The sequence below is a fragment of the Physella acuta genome, unplaced genomic scaffold, assembly GCF_028476545.2.
Source record: "Physella acuta isolate Inbredline_101_S28 unplaced genomic scaffold, ASM2847654v3 ptg000257l, whole genome shotgun sequence".
NCBI lineage: Eukaryota > Metazoa > Mollusca > Gastropoda > Physidae > Physella > Physella acuta.
Window position 1 is genome coordinate 574,956 of NW_026731776.1, and position 20,045 is coordinate 595,000.

At 34.9% G+C, this 20,045-nt stretch overlaps 2 protein-coding genes across 4 annotated transcripts in view; one reads left to right on the forward strand and one right to left on the reverse strand.

Moving 5' to 3' along the window:
• Window positions 1–7,044: 7,044 nt before the first annotated feature.
• LOC131938764 (uncharacterized) lies at window positions 7,045–17,808 on the forward strand. 3 transcript variants are annotated; one of them, XM_059296918.1, is made up of 12 exons: window positions 7,045–7,145; window positions 12,449–12,489; window positions 12,597–12,763; window positions 12,850–12,900; window positions 12,999–13,124; window positions 13,246–13,294; window positions 14,558–14,640; window positions 15,482–15,709; window positions 15,796–15,883; window positions 16,054–16,116; window positions 16,910–16,975; window positions 17,257–17,808. In XM_059296918.1, the coding sequence occupies exons 1-12, from the start codon at window positions 7,129–7,131 to the stop codon at window positions 17,379–17,381; spliced, it is 1,104 nt and encodes a 367-aa protein (XP_059152901.1). In that variant the 5' UTR covers window positions 7,045–7,128; the 3' UTR covers window positions 17,382–17,808. The 3 variants fall into 3 exon arrangements, with proteins under 3 accessions (XP_059152901.1, XP_059152902.1, XP_059152904.1); XM_059296919.1 differs by lacking the exon at window positions 16,054–16,116; XM_059296921.1 differs by lacking the exons at window positions 16,054–16,116; window positions 16,910–16,975.
• Window positions 17,809–17,867: 59 nt separating this feature from the next.
• LOC131938765 (15-hydroxyprostaglandin dehydrogenase [NAD(+)]) overlaps window positions 17,868–20,045 on the reverse strand; it is a 5,568-nt gene continuing 3,390 nt past the window's right edge. The window contains exons 4-8 of the mRNA XM_059296922.1: window positions 19,672–19,778; window positions 18,973–19,069; window positions 18,481–18,557; window positions 18,244–18,389; window positions 17,868–18,085 (exon numbers count right to left, since the gene is read on the reverse strand). Coding sequence (XP_059152905.1) covers window positions 17,950–18,085; window positions 18,244–18,389; window positions 18,481–18,557; window positions 18,973–19,069; window positions 19,672–19,778 — 563 coding nt within the window. The 3' untranslated portion in view covers window positions 17,868–17,949. The remainder of the gene's footprint in view (window positions 18,086–18,243; window positions 18,390–18,480; window positions 18,558–18,972; window positions 19,070–19,671; window positions 19,779–20,045) is intronic.

The window sequence follows — 20,045 nt, forward strand, 5'->3', positions numbered from 1 at the left end:
AAGTCTTTTCCCTGGGTCATAGTGAGTTAGTAAGGTGTCAGTAGACAAAGCCTCTTTTGCTGTATTAAAAGCAGCTTCTTGTTGTTTACCCCAGTGCCAAGTTGCATTTTTCTGTAGCAGCTTGTACAGTGGTGATAGTTTACCAGACAGATTCCCTATGAACTTTGCATAGTAATTTATCAAGCCCAAAAAAGCTCTTAGTTGTTGGGTATTTTCAGGTTTGGGTGCTTCTTTAATGGCTTTTGTTTTCTCAGGTTGAGGTCTGATGCCTTGTTTGCTCAATATATAACCAAGAAAACTAATTTCTGTCAACATGAATTGACATTTATCTTTGTTTATCTTTAAACCTTTTTCACCAACAATTTTTAATACTTTATCAAGTGTTTTAAGATGTTCAGTGTCATTCTTACCAGTTATGTACACATTGTCAAAGTACACACAAACATTTGGAATATCCTTAAAAATACTGTCCATGACAGCTTGGAAAATTCCAGGGCTGGATGATATGCCAAAACATAGTCTTTCATATTGGTAGAGTCCTTTATGTGTGTTTATTGTCGTATAGACTTTTGAATCTGGATGCAGTTCTAGTTGAGTGTAAGCATGACTAAAGTCTAATTCAGTGAATTTGTCTCCTCCTGCCAAATTCAAAGAAATTTCCTCAATGTTAGGTATAGGGTACCTATTTAGCTCTATTTGCTTATTCAGTGTAGTTTTATAATCTCCACAAATTCTTATAGAACCATCCTTCTTTAACACTGGCACAATGGGTGTTGCCCAATCGGAATAGTCTACCTTCTTTATAATGCCATTAGATTCCAATCTACTTAGCTCATTTTCAATTTTATTCCTCATTGCATAAGGTGGAACTCTAGCTTTGCAGTATCTTGGATTTGTATCTTTAATGCTTAACTTCACTGTTCTATCATTTAGTAAACCTGAATTGCCAAAAACACATTTATTTTCAGATATAACTTTATCTAGTGAAGTAAGACTAGATTCTTTTACATTCTTCAATGAACAAATACTCTCCCAATTTAACTTAAGATCACTTAACCAGTTCCTACCTAGTAATGGCGGTCCATTTCCTTCAACCACAAGAAGAGGAAGTTTAACACTTTGACCATTATAACTTACATGAACCATACACTCTCCTATTACCGGAACATTGTCACCAGTGTATGTTGTTAGACACTTGTGACTTGGTTGTAGAGGCACTGATCCTCCTGTGATAGCGTCAAAATCTTTCTTTGTTATGACTGTTAGAGATGCTCCAGTGTCAAGTTGGAAGCTGATGCTCTTACCGTTGATATTAACTGGTACATTGATGGGAGCATGACTTATTGATTTCACAGAGAACAGGTTGAAATCCGGCTGCGAATCAGTTTGAGCATTTTCACAGGTAGAGTGGTTCATTGGTTGGGTTAGGTAGTCTTGGTGAGAGTTAACATAGTGCTGCCTTTGGTTGCGGTACTGTCTTGACTGGCTAGATTTAGCAACAGACGAAGACTTTGCAAAGCAGGCCTTAGCAATGTGACCTTGCTCACTGCACTTATAACAAGTTGCAGACTTGAACTTGCACCGATGAGATGCATGGGGACCTTTGCATCGATGACATTTTTGATAATTATTACTAGATTTAGATCTAGGATTTGAACGAGCAGGCTGTTTAGCATAAGTTGGAATGCTCTGATGGGGTTGATGTTTATTGACTAACCTGCTGTTTACTGCATGGATCCCTGAAGGTGCTAAAGATCTCGCCGCATCTGATGACTGCTGGATTGAAGTTGCGAGTTGTATTGCTTTTTCTAATTTTAGATCTGACTCGAGCAGCAACTTTCTTTGAATATCAGGGCTGTTTACACCTGTCACAAACTTTTCACATAGTCTGTCAGACAGCGTGTCTCCGAATTCACAGAATCTACTTAAATGACGTAAAGCAGCAACATATTCTGATATTGACTCGTTTGGTTGACGAGTCCTACTGTCAAATCTAGCTCTACATAAAAACTTTGATGGGGTAGGCGCATGGTGGTCTGTTAGCAATTTGCTCAGCTCGTTAAAGCTCTTGGTATCTGGACTAGCTGGTGCGCATAAGTCCTTTAGTAGCCTGAATTGTTGAGGCCCTATGACTGTTAACAAAACAGCTCTCTTTTTGGCTTCTATCGTCACGTCGTTAGCTTCTAGGTAAAAGCTTAACCTCTCTAGGTAATCTTGAATGATTTCATCATTCGCATCAAATTCTTTTATTTGGCCATACAGCGCCATAATTCTAGAAATAATTAGCTAATAAGCTCTAGCAAACCTCTTTTTTGCGTAAGTAGGTGCTCTTTCTAGTCGATGTTTATCCTTCGTCGCCAGTTATAATAGATTGACGACAGAAGCCTGTGGTTGTATATAACACATTTATTTGGGTCTAACTACCACGATGGTAACACACAGAGAGGACGGAAGGAAGTACACAAGGGACATCACTCAAGATAACAATATTATAAATATAACTAATACAGAAGAGTGAGTTCCCTTGACCTCACAATTATTTCAATCTATTACAAAAGACAAATCGTATAGTGTTATTAGCGCCATATTGATTAAAGATATATTAGATCAACAAGCAAAATGTGATTAAGGTAGAAAAACATTGACACACTTTGGACAGCTTGTTGTGAATTTCAATGTGGGCAGACAGTTGGGAGGGAGATGGGGGGGGGGGGGGGGGGTTGGATAGGGAATTTTCCAGTCAGTTAAGATTTGTAGCAATGCATGTAGCCTAATTTATATAAAACAAATTTTTAAATTTAAATGTAAAAGATTTATTTTTCAACGAAGGAAAATGGCCCCAATGGTCCTCGCTTGCGCTAGCTTTACGATAGCTACCCCACTGCTGGTGATGCGCAATTCAAACTGTCGCACTTTCACGTAATCTGCAATAATCGTAATAATTACCTGTTGGATTAGGTTGATTGTGGTTACAAAAGCTGTTACAATTCGACATCTGTAAAACCTTATTTAACGGTGGAATTGTCATATTTCGAATGCAAGGAAGATGATATTGTAACCCCAAGCAAACAACTTATTAACTGAGAAGTCTGCGATATTATTTACGCACATATATGTTAGGCAGGGGCGTAGCGAGGGGGGGGGGGGGTGCGGGGGTGCGGACCGCACCGGGTGACACCATTTAGGGGGGTGACACCAAGGCAAAAAATAGCCAAATATATAGAGAAAAACTTGAGGGGGGGGGGGGGTGCAAATCGAAAGTTCGAGGGGGGGGGGGGTGCAAATCGAAAACTTGAGGGGGGAGTGCAAATCGAAAGTTCGAGGGGGGTGCAAATCGAAAATTTGAAAGTTTGTCCCCGGGAAGGGTCGCTACGCCTCTGGGGGGGGGGGGGTGACACCATTAAGTGCCGCACCGGGTGACACCCGACCTCGCTACGCCACTGATGTTAGGGTGTGGTTTGAGTTACCCGATTGAAGAGAGGGATATGGTTTTAAATCCCACTCGTTGTTACCAAATGTTAGGGGATACACCGATTGGAGAGAGATGGTAAGATGGTATTATTCTCTCATATCCGTGCACCTTTGTGTTGTGACAAAGGGGTCTAATAGACCTGAGCAAAACTAATTAACATCTAAACAACCCCAATATTAAACTAAAAATGAAACTTAGTAACACACAGCTAAAACATTTATTTATCTTCATTTGACGTCACAAAGGTTTATATGTTAAAGGCAAAACAAACAATACAAATAAGACCTGGCCAGTCTTTCATATTTAAGAAAACATCACTTGAATTTCTAATACAAGTAAAAAAGACAAAGATAAGCAAACTTACATTTCGATGCAGATTTTTTCACCGTAGTTACTGACATTAATTCATAGAAAACACAAAAATAAGTGTGGATAGCAAACCTACATTACACAACTCAGAATTTACTCATATGAATGTCATTTCCTCTAGCCCTAACTTAAATACTTGCACTGCTTGTGTAATTTCAGAATCACACGGGTAAATGTTGTTCTTCCTAGTCCCAATTTCACTTGTAATCTCAAAATCAAAAACGTAAATGTCATCGTCTCTAGATCTAGTTATAACTTTACTACTTGCACTGCTATGTAATCTCAGAATCACACGGGTAAATGTTAACATCACTAGTTCTGATTCCACTAATCAAACACGGTTTGAATCCTTCTATGAATACTCATCAGTACTCACAACAATCTAGCTTGACACTCAAGCGGCAGGGAGATTTCCAGCCACTGGAATAAAACATTTGGCCACTGGTACAAACATTGGGCCACAAAGATAGTGACCACTGGAACGAAGAACATCTACACGGCAGGAAGTTTTCCAGCCACTGGTACAACATTGGTCACATGTATAAACATAGGTCACATATGTAAATATCTGGAACGAAGCACATATGTACAAGAACAAAACATCGGCTGGGCCAATAAACCAGCCTTAGTGGCCAACCCTAAAGGCTGTCACCCTCCAAGGCCTAGACCATAGTGTCTAGCCTCAGCTATGTGTCTGTGAGAGAGAGACCTCAACATAATCGCCCTTCCTCATATATAGGTTAGTCTTGCCCCCCTTATATCATCTCCCTAGAGACCTAGGATCCGAGTCGGACTCTGTTCGAGATAACACCGGTCCCTATGCACCAATGCGTTGAACACCGCTATAGATCTTCCCGTTGCCTCAGGGCTAACGATCGTGTCATACACCGCTCGAGCTAACGTACGGCCACACGGCACTCCCGCCGCGTTTCACACCTAACAACTGACCACTACATGTCCCTACGCTGCTCGCGTCTAACTATCTGGCCCAGGCGATAATTAGTCCCTAAGGTCATCGGAATCGTTTCCGACGTCCACCTGCAGATCATGAGTCACGATCCAACCGTGACGTCCAGCGGCATGCCCGGACTCAACTTTAGACATAAATAAACGCGGGTTTCTTCCCAGCATTACGTGTCACTCATGCACCTGCATAGAGCTCGTAGCCCTTACGACCAGAGTGAGCCGATAACATTTTAATTAAATTTTAGATTTCCCTGGCCTGCTCATCCCCAACATCTTAGATTAACCACTTGGGTTTCTGTAACTAGTCCTATACAGTCACCTAAACCCCTTTAATAAGCACCCAAGTTACCATTTTACTTAAAAATAAACAATATATTACCAGCCAACATGCTTACTTAAGAATCAACAATTGAGTACCAGCCAACATGCTTACTTAAGAATCAACAATTGAGTACCAGCCAACATGCTTCCCCCGCAAAAACGATTGCGTCCCCGCAATCAACTTAACAATGGCAACTTATTGGGATCAACATTCTACTTTACTGTTCACCTACTGACACAACACATACCTCTAATTTACAGTAAAGGCCACTATAAGGCAAAAACATCAATGAGCATACTAAAATGTTTCAAAAATGAACATCTACTGAAACCAGGTATAACACGTACTTATCTTTAAAGGGTAGTTAACCAAAATGGACAAAGTATTATATCAAATGTGTAGATCGCATGAAATTTTGAGTTTTCATCGCTTTACACCTCAGTACTTCATCATACTTATACTGACATATACCGTAAATATACGGAGTATTTTTAGCGCAATTTCCATACTGACAATTGCGATTATTAATTGGTTTTTTCTGTGTGGATGGATGGATGTGTGTCCGCAGCTTTAAGTCGTATCTCCTCCTCAACGAAGCAATATCGAGGGCTAGTTCCAAAGCAAATATGTTAAGCAAGTTCCGAGGATGATTGTGGGCCGAAAAAATTCCCGGAATTCCTTCCTGGATTTCCCGGAAAAGCCAAAAAACCTCGAAAAAAAAATGCAGTTTTTGGCCCATATCTCGGCAACCAGACCTATAACGACTTGAAACATTTACCAATCGATTCCTGCCATAATTTAGAACAATATTGCCGAAGAAAGTTTTCAAAAATATCCTTTCGTTCGGTCACAAAAAATTTGCTGAATATATGATTTATCTCGATTTAAAATTGTTATTGATATAACATAAGGAAATTGCGCTTAAATTGTCACTAAACTTTTTATTAACTTGTTTCTTTAGGCCTAGTGGATTTACTTTAAAATCGGGCAAAAATTCTAAATCCAGATTTATCAAAATGTTTTACGCGACGTTGCGTCGGATAAACTTAATTTTGCAACCTTGTCTGTATATCTGTCTGTGAACACGATAACTTGAGTACAGACATATCAAAAATCGTTTCAAGGAGGGGTGAAGCGTCAAAGTTAGGTCGAAATCTCGATTTTTTTTGCAAGATTTCTTCCCCCCCCCCCCTTTACAGGCCTACTCAGAGATGGTGAAAGCTAAGAACAAATTAGCGCATGCGCAGAAAGGGTGTTTCTTATGTATGTAGCTGTTAAAACTAGACCTAGTGTAGTGTAAAATAATATTATAGTGCACTAATTGTAGCATTTTAAAAGTTGTATAGGGGCCTATTGAGTGCTCTAGATATTCGCTTAGGATTTGAGGGCTCTAATATTAAACATACAGGTTGATGGCTTAGAGTTAGGAATAAGCGCTAAATGTTCGGCTCCATAGCCCTAGATGTCGCCACCAAACGCTTGAAATTTGTTTGCCTCGTTGGCTGATGGAAACGTATACATAAATGACTGAACAAATCGTCGGAAATATAAATAAAATAACTTACTAGGCCTATTAGATTTTTTCATTATAAAAACATGCATTGTTAATTACATATAATATACTTATATATATATATATATATTTGCATATATATATATATACTACTGTTAATATATAATACCCTTTTTATTATTACATTATGCTTAACGAATTAAACGCTTTTAAGATATATTACTGCAAGGTAATATATAAAATTAAATGGTTTAAGTCTATTATGATGTGATATTACTACATTAACCATATAACATTCAATTTTTCCGCTTACTGTACAGCCATAGGCCTATGGTAAATAAAACTACATTTTTCTCATTGCTTAAATGTGCCGTTAATTTATCAAACTACTTTGTACCTGGCATATTCGTCGCCATTTTGAAAAACGCGTGTGTAGGTTTTTTCTTTGTCACTCAGTCAATTACCAAGTAGACACCAGGTCTTAACATGTCGATGGAAAAAGGGTACGTAATACTTAAATAAACATCAACTAATGTCAAACTAAGAATTAAAAATTGCTGTCAAGACTACTTATTTATCAAAAAACAAAATGAACCTAAGACTTATTTGAAAATTTGCCAGGCCTAAAAACCAAAGGTAGAGATTTCTAGTTCTACCAGTGCAAGGCAGCGTTCATGGGTTTAAAAATGGTTAACAAAGTTACAGGGCTATCTACGGCCTACAATTGTTGCCCTTAATTTGACTATTTCGACACCTAGTTTGCGGTATTACGAATATGCCTAAATTGTCCTAGATCTTAATCAGGGGCCGAACCAGTCTGTCAGAATTTCTCTCCGGTGGGTGGGGGGGGGGGGGGGGGGGGGAACGCAATATTTGGGGGAATTTTATAGTCGATAAATTTATCTTCGGGAGAATATTTATACTGGTGTCCGATAATGGAATCTTCTTTTAAAAATTGGTGTTAGTTTACTGTTAGTTACCTTACTTAAATACACTCATGGCTGGCTGTCAATGCTAACCCTGCCCCTAACCCCAACCCTCGTCCTACCATACACTGGCATACACCTAACCCTAATTTGAAATTTCTAACCATAAAATTAGTCGAGATTACAATTTTACTATCAACCCAACACCCCTTTTCTAGGCATTTCGATGTCCGCCATTTTGTTTAATCTGGCCACATCCGAAATTTTTCAAGCCAACTTTTGTAATTTCGGCCATTTTCCATCCAAGTGCTTAGTTATCATGAGAGAATCGATAAATTAATGTATTCGATACGTCAAAGTGGGCTGTTTTTATATTCTATGTTTGTATGGAAAACTATTAGTTACATTTTAACATATCGATCCCAATTTTATCGAGGTATCTTAGCGAGCACGTCTCATTAAACGCAGTAACCGACTTCTTTCAATTAGTATTAATTTTAGCAAGAAAGTAAAGTATAATAAGCTAGACATTAGTTGTAATGAGCATCCTAACCATTCTCAAGAACAAAAATAACAGTTTCATAGAGTTCTTTTCATTGGAACATGCTTAAAAAGCATTGGTAAATCTTGGGGGGGGTCCCGCTGACACAATTTTTTAACAGGGCGATAGGGGCCGCGAGGTTACCTATTATCGATAGAACCAAATTTCGGCATTTAAAAAAGAGATAAGTTCAGGAAACTAGATCTAGTAAATAAGTAATGCCAAACTATTTTGATGGGTGGAAATGTTGGTTTTATGGGGCTTTTTAGCTCTTTATAACCAGATATTGCTTCTTGCGTGAAGTGAAGGGGATCTACGCAATTTTATATTAATGACGGCCGAGTTTAAATTTTTATGACGGTCCATAGACCATATGCATGAAATATAAAAAATCGCACATTTGATATTACTGTTTAACACTATTCATTGAATTGGCAAGATTTTAGCTTATAGAATGTTTTTTATGGATTAAATAAAATTTAAAGCAATGGAATTAATAGTCCCATTCATTAATAATCTTCCATATTAGTCATTTTCAATTGGGTAATAATAATAGGCCTAATTAAAATTTTAAATAGTAATAAATAGGCCCTTATAAATATTAGGCCCCTATAGAATAGATTTAGATCTATGTATTTTAATGAGTAATTGCTTATAAGAATCTAATAGAACTAATATTTATTGCATCAAGCTTAAATATATAATTATGTTGTAAAATTACTTATGGATGATGTCTAAACTTTAGTTACCCCGTTTCAGGAAAAACTGATTAAGAAAATAATTACAAAGATTAAATTGGTCATTTCTCAGATTATAGTATATTATCTTTAAAATTTAATAATAGCTAAAATATACTACTAGATCTATAGAGGCATGGAAAGTAAAATAAATGAAGTCAAAGATAAAATAGAAACATTAACACTTCACTTTAATAATGTGATCTAAAGCAACAGTGATAGATACATTTTTTTAAAAGTCAAAAAGAAAACAGAAACAGTAACACTTTGAACAATGTGACTTAATTTTATAACTTAAACTAAGCAACAGTAATTTTTTTTAAACAGTAGGTTCAGATCAGCAAATAAGGCAGCTGTCTATCCTTCGGTTGCGACACATCTCATCTAGTTTCTGTAGGCTGTCTATTGATTAACCATCCTTGGCTACTTATTAAAAGTAGCCTATAACTAATGCTACTAATATTTAGATATTTCAACATAATCCTAACCATATCATATTCCAGTATGAGTATAATACACAGGTATTATTGATACAAGATTTCAGTGCCACCCCCATTAATTAGACTTTATATGTGATTGTCTTTTTCTCCTAGCATTTTTTTGACTTGTAAATTTCTATTCCCAACATCCTTAAGCATCTATGTGCTAAGTTTTATCTTTGTATCATCAATAGCAACATAGATATTCAGTATGAAAAGTGACTTGTGGCAATCATAGTAGAACGGCACCGCACTCCTTAATTGGGCTTTATTAAGTTAATTATTAGTTGTTTTCCTTTTAATTAAGCTGTATTTCACTTGCATATTCCTGTTGCCTGTACTCCCTAGCACCAATATGCAAAGTATTATCAATATATCTTTATTAACAACAGAGTTGTGCAGTTTGACAATAGACTAACGTTGCTCTCTATATAAAAACGCCATGACCCTTAATTAGTCTTAATTATTTTTGGTTTTACCTTTACTGATCTTTATTTCAATTGCATATTCCTGTTGCCTGTACTCTCTAGTATCAATATGCAAAGTTTTATCATTACATGTTAAAAAAATAACAACGCTATATGAACTCAAAGAAGGACACCAAATATTTTGCAACTTTACAATAAAATATAAGCTGTTTAACATACAACTTAAAAAATTCATAAAAAAAAAACTACTGGGCCTACAGTGATAAATTTAGTGGTTTATTAAATGGCAGTTTATGGCCTTCAATATTATGTGTGTTTTATCATTCTGAGATAATTAGGCAAAATTTACCAAAATGCCTACCCTTTTCTAAAGATTCCATGATCGGACACCGGTTAGCTAGTCTCATAATGCAAGTTGAATTACCTCCCCTGACCCACTTTTTTATGACCAATTTTTAGTTCGTTTTTTTTCAACCGCTTCTCGGCACTGAATGTTGCCAAAACAATGTCCAAAATGGGTCAGTTTTTGCCAAGTTATCATTCTCTGATCAACCCTACTGATCAACATAATGATTTTATTTGGATAATAGCTAATTCTATGATTTAGTATTTCTCGCTAACCCGGAGGCGTGGCCGGTTGCTAACAACAATATGGCGTACAGACCGGATGCATGACTTCCGACGATTTTTCGTCTTAGTTCCAGAGACCTTCTTAGAATTACTTTTAAAAATGTTTATCACGAGTAAAATGGCGGGTTTTCACGCTATAAAAACATGCTATAGGTGGCAAGGCTAAATATGCCAGAAAAGCATTTTAAAATTTGCTTTGGAGAGTGAAGGCTAAATTTAAAAGTCGGTCTCATTAAAATTAATAGAACTTCTAAAATATTAGCCTGGAGGTCACAAAAATGATTTGGAGGTTGTAGAACTATTAGGTTTATCATTATATGAAGAAATAAATCAAATATTGCATGCGCTTTTTAAAATAAGACACGACTTTTGAATGACAACCAAATTTATTTATTTTTTTAAACCACGTGACCGCTATTTGATGATCACTAGTGGGGAACTTCCGGTACATGGCCACTTAAAAAGTCTAACCTATTTGTGGTTTTCTATAGCTTCAAGCATAAGAAGAGTTGTCATGGATAGGTGTGTTGTGCATTTTTGTGAGTGTCAATAAATATTAAATTAAGTAATTTCGTTTAAAACGAACTAAAACGTCAAAATTAGTGCCTAATGAATTAAATATGGATGTCTATCATTCAGTAGTCATGTTTAATTGATTCCATTAATTTTGCAGTGTGGTTTGGGGGTTTTTACAGTCCAGTTGAAATATCAATAATTTTGCTGAATTAGCATAGTTATGTGAAAAAGATAGACTATAAAGTGTTGATTGAATTAAATTATTAGTGGCATAGTTTCAAAGCTTACTACTAAAGGTTTACTTAAGCGCGAACACTACACTTGTCCGAACACTTGGTCGGTTTTTTACTCATAGAACCTTTAATTAGCATGTCTCATGCGAAACCACGGCGCCTGCACGTAAACTGTTCTTTTATTAACACTTCCATGTCAAGTACTTCCGTTTTCTCTCTCAAAAAAAGGTTACACTATAAATAGCTTCTATATATGTATGTACGGAACATCGTAAATGTCAAGGTTAATAGGGTTTTTTTTGTACTTGTACAATAAAAATGGGGTGTTCGCTAACTTTTTTGGCCTTACATGGAAGCGAACGGCAACACAAAAATATTATTAAATAAGAATTTAGAGCGTACAAGGGGCTGGTTGTTGAAGGGAAAGGCTTGAAATAAGGTCAAGAAGGCAGTGGTCGGTGAAAGAGGGGGGGAAATTAAGTGACTTGGCTGGCTTAGCAGCGAACTGCGCGAGTCACAACAGATCGACAGTGGCTGAATGGGATGAACTTTGGGAGTGTGGGAAATGGTTTAAACTATTAAAATTACCTCACAAACAATCAATAACACAGTATAAACGCATATATGTTTTTATTCTTTCAATTGACTTTAAATTATTCTAAATGAACAAAATGTGCTGTTAAAAGTGTTAAAACACATGCAAAATTTTGAACACTGCATAAAATTTTTCGCGCACATGTAAGTCACTAAAACAAGAATAGCTAAAGTTCTATGCGTTTGAATACAAAATGACACACACATTATTAAAGTAGATTGGTTGCGGAGTGTTATGATACTTTTTTTTTGTTTTCTATGTTAAGCGGTTACTGAATGAGACCGCATGGAAGTCCGACTTTTTTCTGTGTCCGCAACGGTAAATTACTCTATACGAAGTTGATTATGTCAAGCTAAATCTTATTAGTTGACCTTTTCAAGATGAACAAAGGAATAAGATAAAGTGAAAATAAATTTGTAATAACTAAACAAGTTAACCAGAATTCACAAACTGTAGATTTAGATCATAAAAGTTTGAGCTTTAGCAGATATATTAAATTCCTGTCATATTTAGCTGCTAATATTTTTTTTTAATAAGTACCAATGATATTTGTTTTTATTTTGTAGTCTGATTAATCAAATTATGTATCTACTTTATATTTGTCCCTACTTTATTTAAAAGATCTAGACCTATCACTTAAAATATGTCAAATTAGCCACTCAGTAAGTTTTTTAATCTTAAGCCAAAGTAAAAAATTTTTATTTCTGAACATTCTTTTCAGAAAAATCTTTGTTGGAGGATTAAGTTGGGATACCGATAAAGGTAAATAAATAATAATTTGAAAATGTACACTTAAATGTTAGTCTTTGTGCTAAATGTATAGCCTGACATTTTTTTTGCTAATGTTTAAAAATTTTCTTTTTATCTAGATGCCCTTCAGTCATATTTTTCTCAGTATGGTGAGGTTACAGATTGTGTTGTTATGAACAATCCACAAACTGGAAAGTCAAGAGGATTTGGATTCGTTACTTTTAAAGATCCATCAGCAGTAGATGTTATATTGGCTACCTCAAAACACACAATTGATGGAAGAAATGTATGTTTATTTGCTTGTTTGTGTATCAGTACAGTCATGTTGTTTTCAGATCATTTCTCATAACAATTTAATTTTTCTGATAATAGGTTGATGCAAAAGCATGCAGTGCAAGGGGCTCAGCAGGAAGTGCAGGAAAGGTATGCTGCTCATGTCATTCTTAATCCTCAATTATCCTAATGTTTTGACATTTTGCCTCAAATATTAGCATTTGTCTGACAACAATCTTTTTACACAGGGCACAGGTCGTGGAGGAGGTGGGGGGAGTGGCTATACTGGAAGAACTACAAAAATATTTGTTGGTGGCTTGCCTAATGATGCCAATAATGACAATCTTAAGAGTTATTTTTCCAGGTTTGGAGAGGTAGGTGTAACGCGATTGATAAAAATTATGATTGTCTTGCTGTTTTAACAATAAGCATTAATTCACATCTCTTTGTATATATTAAGTCTAGGCCTCTAAACTACCATTAATGCTTTTGCAGGTTGTTGATGTAGTTATTATGTATGATGAGGAAAAGACCAGACCCAGAGGTAAGAGTTGATATTTCTTAATCCGCTTTTTAAAGGCAATAACCCTATTCACACTTGAAGGAAAAAGGGACGTGTTAGCAGTAGCATCTGAATATCATTACAGCTTGTTTATAATTCTCCCAATACAGTTTATATCATTTCACATACTTTATTATAAAGGCTTTCTTTCTGTCTGATAAGATTGCTGTTTAAATTCTGTTGCAGCTCTTAAATTTACCTTGCTCATTATTTTGAGGCAGCTTATCTTTATTGCTAATTTTTTATGAAAAACTCATATTCTGGGGTTAATTTGTTGAATCTATTCATTTAAATAACTATTTGAGTTCAATAGGACATAAGTGTGATTTAGTATTTATACATCTGCTAATATTTTAATCCAACCTGGAGTTTAGTTTCTTGACATTGATTTGTTAATAGAGCAGTCATGCTGGTCAATATTTTTTATAATAAAATAAGTGTAGATTATATAGCTCTAGTTTTATTTTCACATGTGCTATTTAGTAGATATCTTAATGTTTGGTTAGATTTGAGTTTCTTTAATAATTTTTAGTTGTACATGCAGTAATCTTTTTAAGTTTAGTCACATGTCTATTTATTAGGTAAATAATCCTAGTTAGTACATCATTGTGGATGTTTTTAATTATTGCCTGTTTTAATCTGATACCACATTGGATCAAGAGGTTGTAGATGTTCAAATTAGCGTTTCTTAAACCTTTACTATCAAATGTATTATTTAAAGCACCTATTGTTCATATAATTCTCAGTTATGCTGTTTAGGTAATTTTTATCTCACGGCATTATGTGAGTTTGCTTATCTTAGATCTCAAACCTAAGATAGTCGTGGTTTAAACATTTTTGGACAATGTCATTAGCCTTTTACAATTTTGAGATATCTATTCTTAAGGTTTACTCTTTCTAGGTTTTCTGTTTTATTTATCTTAACATTTCATCTTATTAAACAGCTGATTTATCTCTAACCTATGTTTACAGTATTTGTCAGTCATGCTGTTTCTGTGGTTTAAATTTTTTTAAGTAAATAGCTATTGTTAAGAGGAATAATTTCTGAATTCTAGTATTTGGGAAAATAAATTAAAAGTAAGTACAGTTTTTACAATTTTTGAGTGACAGAATGACAGCCATGTTAATGTTTATTTTGTCTTTTGGCAGATTTTTTTTGTCTGCTGTATGATTCTTGTACATTTAATTTAGCATGATTAGCTGACCTTGCAAATGTTATTTCTCTTCTGGTTATGTTACCCGTAGGCTTTGGATTTTTGACCTTCGACAGTGAAGATGCAGTTGAGGCAGCAGTTAAAGAACACTTTATGGACTTCAATGGAAAAAAGGTTAAATGAGTCTCTTTGGTATACCTTTGCAACTTAGTCGTTGCTAAGTTGCAACACCTCTTGGTTTGGTTAAGAAGATGGCTTTTTGCGATGAATTTTTTCCTAGAATTCAGAGATCCTCGAGACGGTGGAACTGATGGACTGCAGTTTAATTACTTAAAAATTTTAAGTTATTCCTTTACTTAGTCATTTTGGTATTTATTTATAAGATTTAAGTGAAATGGCTGCACTTTTACACAACTGTTGCTATTAAATATTGAAGTAATTATTTAAACTTAAGATTTTACATTTTTTGTATACTTTTTACAAAAGATATAAATTAAATAAATAGTATTTTACTGAAGTGTTCTATACCTTTGCATTTGTTAATATTTATAAATCAATACCTGTATTATACTTAATATTTTTGACAATGTTTAGAGCAAAGGCTGTTTTACGTAATTATTTATAAATAGTGTGTTGTTAGTTGTGCAGACAGCTTAAATCACTAATTAAAAAATAGATTTAAATAATAAGTTAGGTTTTTAATACTTTTGTTATCTGGTTAATAATTAGTTACTCTAAAAGTTTGTGCCATCATTTTATTTGTCACTTCTTAATCAAGATACCAATTTTTAATTATTTGCATTTTGCATCATTTCAACAATGTTTTACTGTTGCTCTTAAAAGTCCTTGAATAGCAAGCTCTTTTGAATTGCGATGCCAATGGACTAGCGTGTTTTTTTTTTGTGTGCAATTAATTTATAGTTTAACTGGATGGCCTGTATGTGTGTGTGTTGAGTCCATTGTGGGTTTAGAGTTCATTTTGCTTTATTTAATATTTGTTCCTTCTGCCTTTTAGATTGAATGCAAAAGAGCTGAACCCCGACAGGGAGGTGGTGGTGGTAGAGGTGGCAAAGCTATGCATGGTTCTTTCAATGGTGATCAAAGTTGGGGAGGCATGGGTGATGGTTCTAATTGGAATCAGTATGGATATGGTCAACAACAAGGTTATGGGGGATATGGTAATCAAGGTTACGATCAAAGCTGGGGGCAGCAAGGTTATGGTGGTGCACAAGGATACCCTCAGGTAAACTGATTTCTGTACTAAATTGTTTAGTTAGCTAAATATTGTGGTGCAAATGGTATTAATTTTTTCCATTTATTTCACTGTAGAACTGGGGTCAGCAAGGTTATGGTGGTCAGGGTTATGGACAGCAAGGATATGGACAACAGCAGGCCTGGGGTGGCCAGCAACCTAATGGTAAGAAAGTGGCTCAGCTAAACACTGTTAACTAGTTTGCTGATTTTCACAAAGTACTTTGTGTTCATATACATTATTTTGATACAAATCAGCAAATTGTTTTAACAGTGATCTTAGCATTCCATGGAACAGGGACATGTTCTGGGAACAATTTTTTTTTCTCTGCCCAGGTCAAGGCCAAGGCTATGGTGGCTACAGTGGTTCAGGATTTAATAATTATGGTGGTGGCCAAGGTATGACAATGGAAACTTGAAGATTTTCCATTCTCATAAAGCCTGTCAGCATCAGTTTCCTTATGTCCAAACTGGTGTATAGTTAGAACATTATGTTCACTTGGTCGGTCCACTGTCAGACCAGATGCAAAATTCCTTACTAAATTGACCGCCATTACTGCCCCATTGTCCATTCTACCATATTGTAATGCAAAGATCGCTTATGCATTATTCTCAAGTACTAAGCGTAGTACATGAATGAGATGTCCCTGAAAATTTTAGCTTGATTTCCTGTAAATTAAGTTTTTATAAAGAATATGATACATGTAGCTTAGTAAGTACAAGTAAAAATACTGAGGTACTTGCTGGCAGATTTGGACCACGTGCTTGCATCACCAACTTAGCCCTAAATAGTAAATGCTCTTTGTTAATTATTAAACATATTTTCACATTTGTCTTGGCTAAACATCTAATTACAAAGCAAATGGTTTTCCTATTTTTAAAAATTTCAGTGTTATGTTGTCTCACTTGGTTTACTATCCGGAGATTTTTGACAGTTTTTAGTTGTAAATGAATATGGTTTTTAGTTGCAAATGAGTTTAAAGCTGCATCGTTTCGCTGTACTGCACTTAATTAGTATTTTTGCTTGGCTCTTGACCATTAACTAGTATGTGAAATACATCTTTTAACTTTAATTCGTGACTCAAGACAGTTTTAAAAATTGTGCAACTGGGAAGCCGTTATGAAATTGTTTTATTTCAATGAGTGTTTTTAAAAGAAACATGCATAGAAATTTAATAATTTTCTTGTTCAGGTCAAGGGCAAGGCTATGGGGGCTACAGTGGTCAAGGATTTAGTAATTATAGTGGAGGCAATCAAGGTATGAATAATGAGAGCAAAGTTTTTGTTACCAGTGGTTTCTTTTTTCTCTTTATAGAGATGAGTTTTTGTTCACTTGCCTTGTAAAACTTAGCTCACTATATTCATTCCAAAGACTTCTGCACAACAGTTAGCAAAAATAAAAGAAATAAAACATGTGATTGCATACTAAGTTGTTATAGGTGTAAGGACACTTTCACCTATGCCATAAAGTATTTTGCTCATTTTCAAAAGCTTCTCTTTAACAATATTACTTATATTTACAATTTTACTGTTTCTTAGGTTATACAGGCAGTGGATCTCAAGATGGATATGGTAATGGATATCAACAGACACAAACACAGGGCAGGGCACCAAGCACTGGTGGTGGTAGCACAACTCAAGGATACCATCCATACAAACGTTGATAATTTTTAAAGTTTTTAAATATGATGAATGGTTATGTATGATAGTGCTACTGGGTGTAACTGAGAGTTTGTATTTTTCATTGTTGAAATAATGTATTATTTTGAAACCTGCCTGGCACTTTTTTAAGTTGTAACATTTTTAATGTTGTATGTATTTTGTGAAGTTCTTAAGATAATAAATTTGCCCTTCTTCAGTCAATTCACAAAACTTGAAGAGTACTCTGTACTTAATGGACAACAGTACTCAATATCTGAGGAATGTTTTGGACAAATTTGACTCATAGTTCATTGTAATGTTCATACTGTAAATTAGAGTTGGGCTATTTTTGAATGCTTTTTATCCAATAGTCCTCAATTGTGGACCATGCTTATTGTGTGCCAGGAAATGTCATGTACATAGTTAAATAAATATTCAAAATGAGTGGAACTACTTGTGTTTTGTATTATTTGACTCAAAAAATGAAAATTTACTATTTTACTACGCTTTAATTAAATTTTACTTTTTTACATACAATAAAAAAAAAAGCTTGGTCCATAGCATCTCCCAAAATGGCAGGGATATAGTTATTTATAATCGACTTGTTTTTACTACTTGGCCTTTTCTGGCATGTTGAATGCCATCTTTCACTGAAATTTTTATAAGGTCCCCATTACAGTTTTCCGATTCAGCCAGTTGCAAAAATCCATCCACCACGGTTTCAACTCTGTAACAAAAAATTCTTTGGTAGCATAGGTGCAACTTCATAACCAATTATGTTTATTCAGAGTGAAATCTGGAATAACTATCATCAATTACTAAAATTAGCAAATTGTCTCATGACTGGCTAAAAAAGGAGGGTTTTAATTTTAAATATTGTCTTACTTGATAACACCAAGTTGTTCAATCAACTTTTTTCCTTCTTCAAAGTAAAGCATTTGATTTTCATTCATCTCTATAATAGGTGTTGCTGCAAAGGCTGGGCATAGACATCCAAACTGTAAACCTAACTTCTCATTATGAGGATTCCCCTATTCAAAAACAAATGCTCCCTTTTTAAGGTGTTTTTGTAAAGGAGACTAAAACTGATAAATATAAGAATGAGGAAGAAATATTGCTTACTGCCCAGCTTAAATGAAATCCCACTACACCAAATTTAGTAGCACTGTAAAATGGGCTGAAATAGACTCCTGTTAAACCTATATTTTAAAATAATGCAAAGTAGTATATACTGTGATCAAATGCTGCAGTTTTTGTGCTTAGTAATGATAATATTATTAATATACATTGCCCCAGTAACAGGAGACCATGAATCTGCTGTATGAAGTGCAATCATATATTTTAGCCTATTTTAGCAAATAGCAGCCTGGGGATGAAGGTCCCACAAAGGGATCTTACTGACTAAGGGGCTCCAATCCTTAGCTAACATTGCTTGTTTTTGGAGTTTTCAGTATGGGTTGCTAGCATCAAATAAAAATTATAATGCAATTATAAAACCACTATAAAAATGAAATAGAAAAATCAATTGCATTTCATGAATCACTTAAGGTACTTAACAATATTAACATGCATTTGCAACACATTCAAATTAAAGTTACCATCCATATATCTAACCTGCCATTGATGCAATATTAATGATTTTTCCACCTTTGCCACCCTTATCTTTTCTCATGTGTTCTATAGCCAACAAAGAACCTTGAATTACTCCAACCTAAAATTTAATTTTAAAAATATAATGGAGATAGAAAATACTAGAACACAATGCATGCTTTAATTCAAGGTTAAGCCGCACATTCGGGTAAATATGCATTATTTTGTTTTAGTGTGAGGATCATATTTTATTGTATTTTGAACACAGTGATGATGCACATTTCATTTTGCGTACCAATACAATTATATAACTGTTTTAATTTGAAAAAAAAAATCATTTTCCTATATAGAAGGGTTTGCTGAATGTGATTATGAAGCTGGTGGGGTTTTGGTACCTGCTAAAAGGTTAAGAACCACTGCTTTAGTTGATTAAAAAAATCAATTGTTATAGAAGATAATCTGAATACAATAGCTTCAGTACTAAAACAGCAAACCAGTGGTGGGGTGTAACATACAATTTTCTCTGATAAGTGTTTGTTGTCTAAGGAAACTATACACTTTTATGGGATAGGCATATATGTCAAAAATGTTAAACTTTTATCATAAAATATGTGCCCAATCCTTAATGTAACATTTTTGAGCCAAAGAGAGGATATAATTTTTTTCAATTACATATTATTGCAACAAGACTTACTTTAAAAACTCCAAATTAAAACAACTCACCAGGTTAATATTAACAACTGACTTTAAGTTTGACTCATCAACTATTCCTGCATTGTTTACCATCAGATTTACATGACCAAATTTTGAAACAGCTTTTTGAAAAGAACCTGCAAGTGCAGAGAAAGAGTATAAAGATGTATTTAATGCTTATTAAACCGAAACATAGCAAGAGTAAAAAGTAAAGTTACCTTTACAGACCTGGCAATCTATGTGTAGAATTCACCTATTTCAGTGACTTAAACTTATGAAAGGATAGTGTGGTAAGCACCATGCCCAGCCACCTTTACTTTCACTAATGTGAATCAGGTACACATCAGATTTAAAAGCCCAGAATCCAAACTCCAGAAAGGGGTCAAGTTGGTAAAAGCTCATGT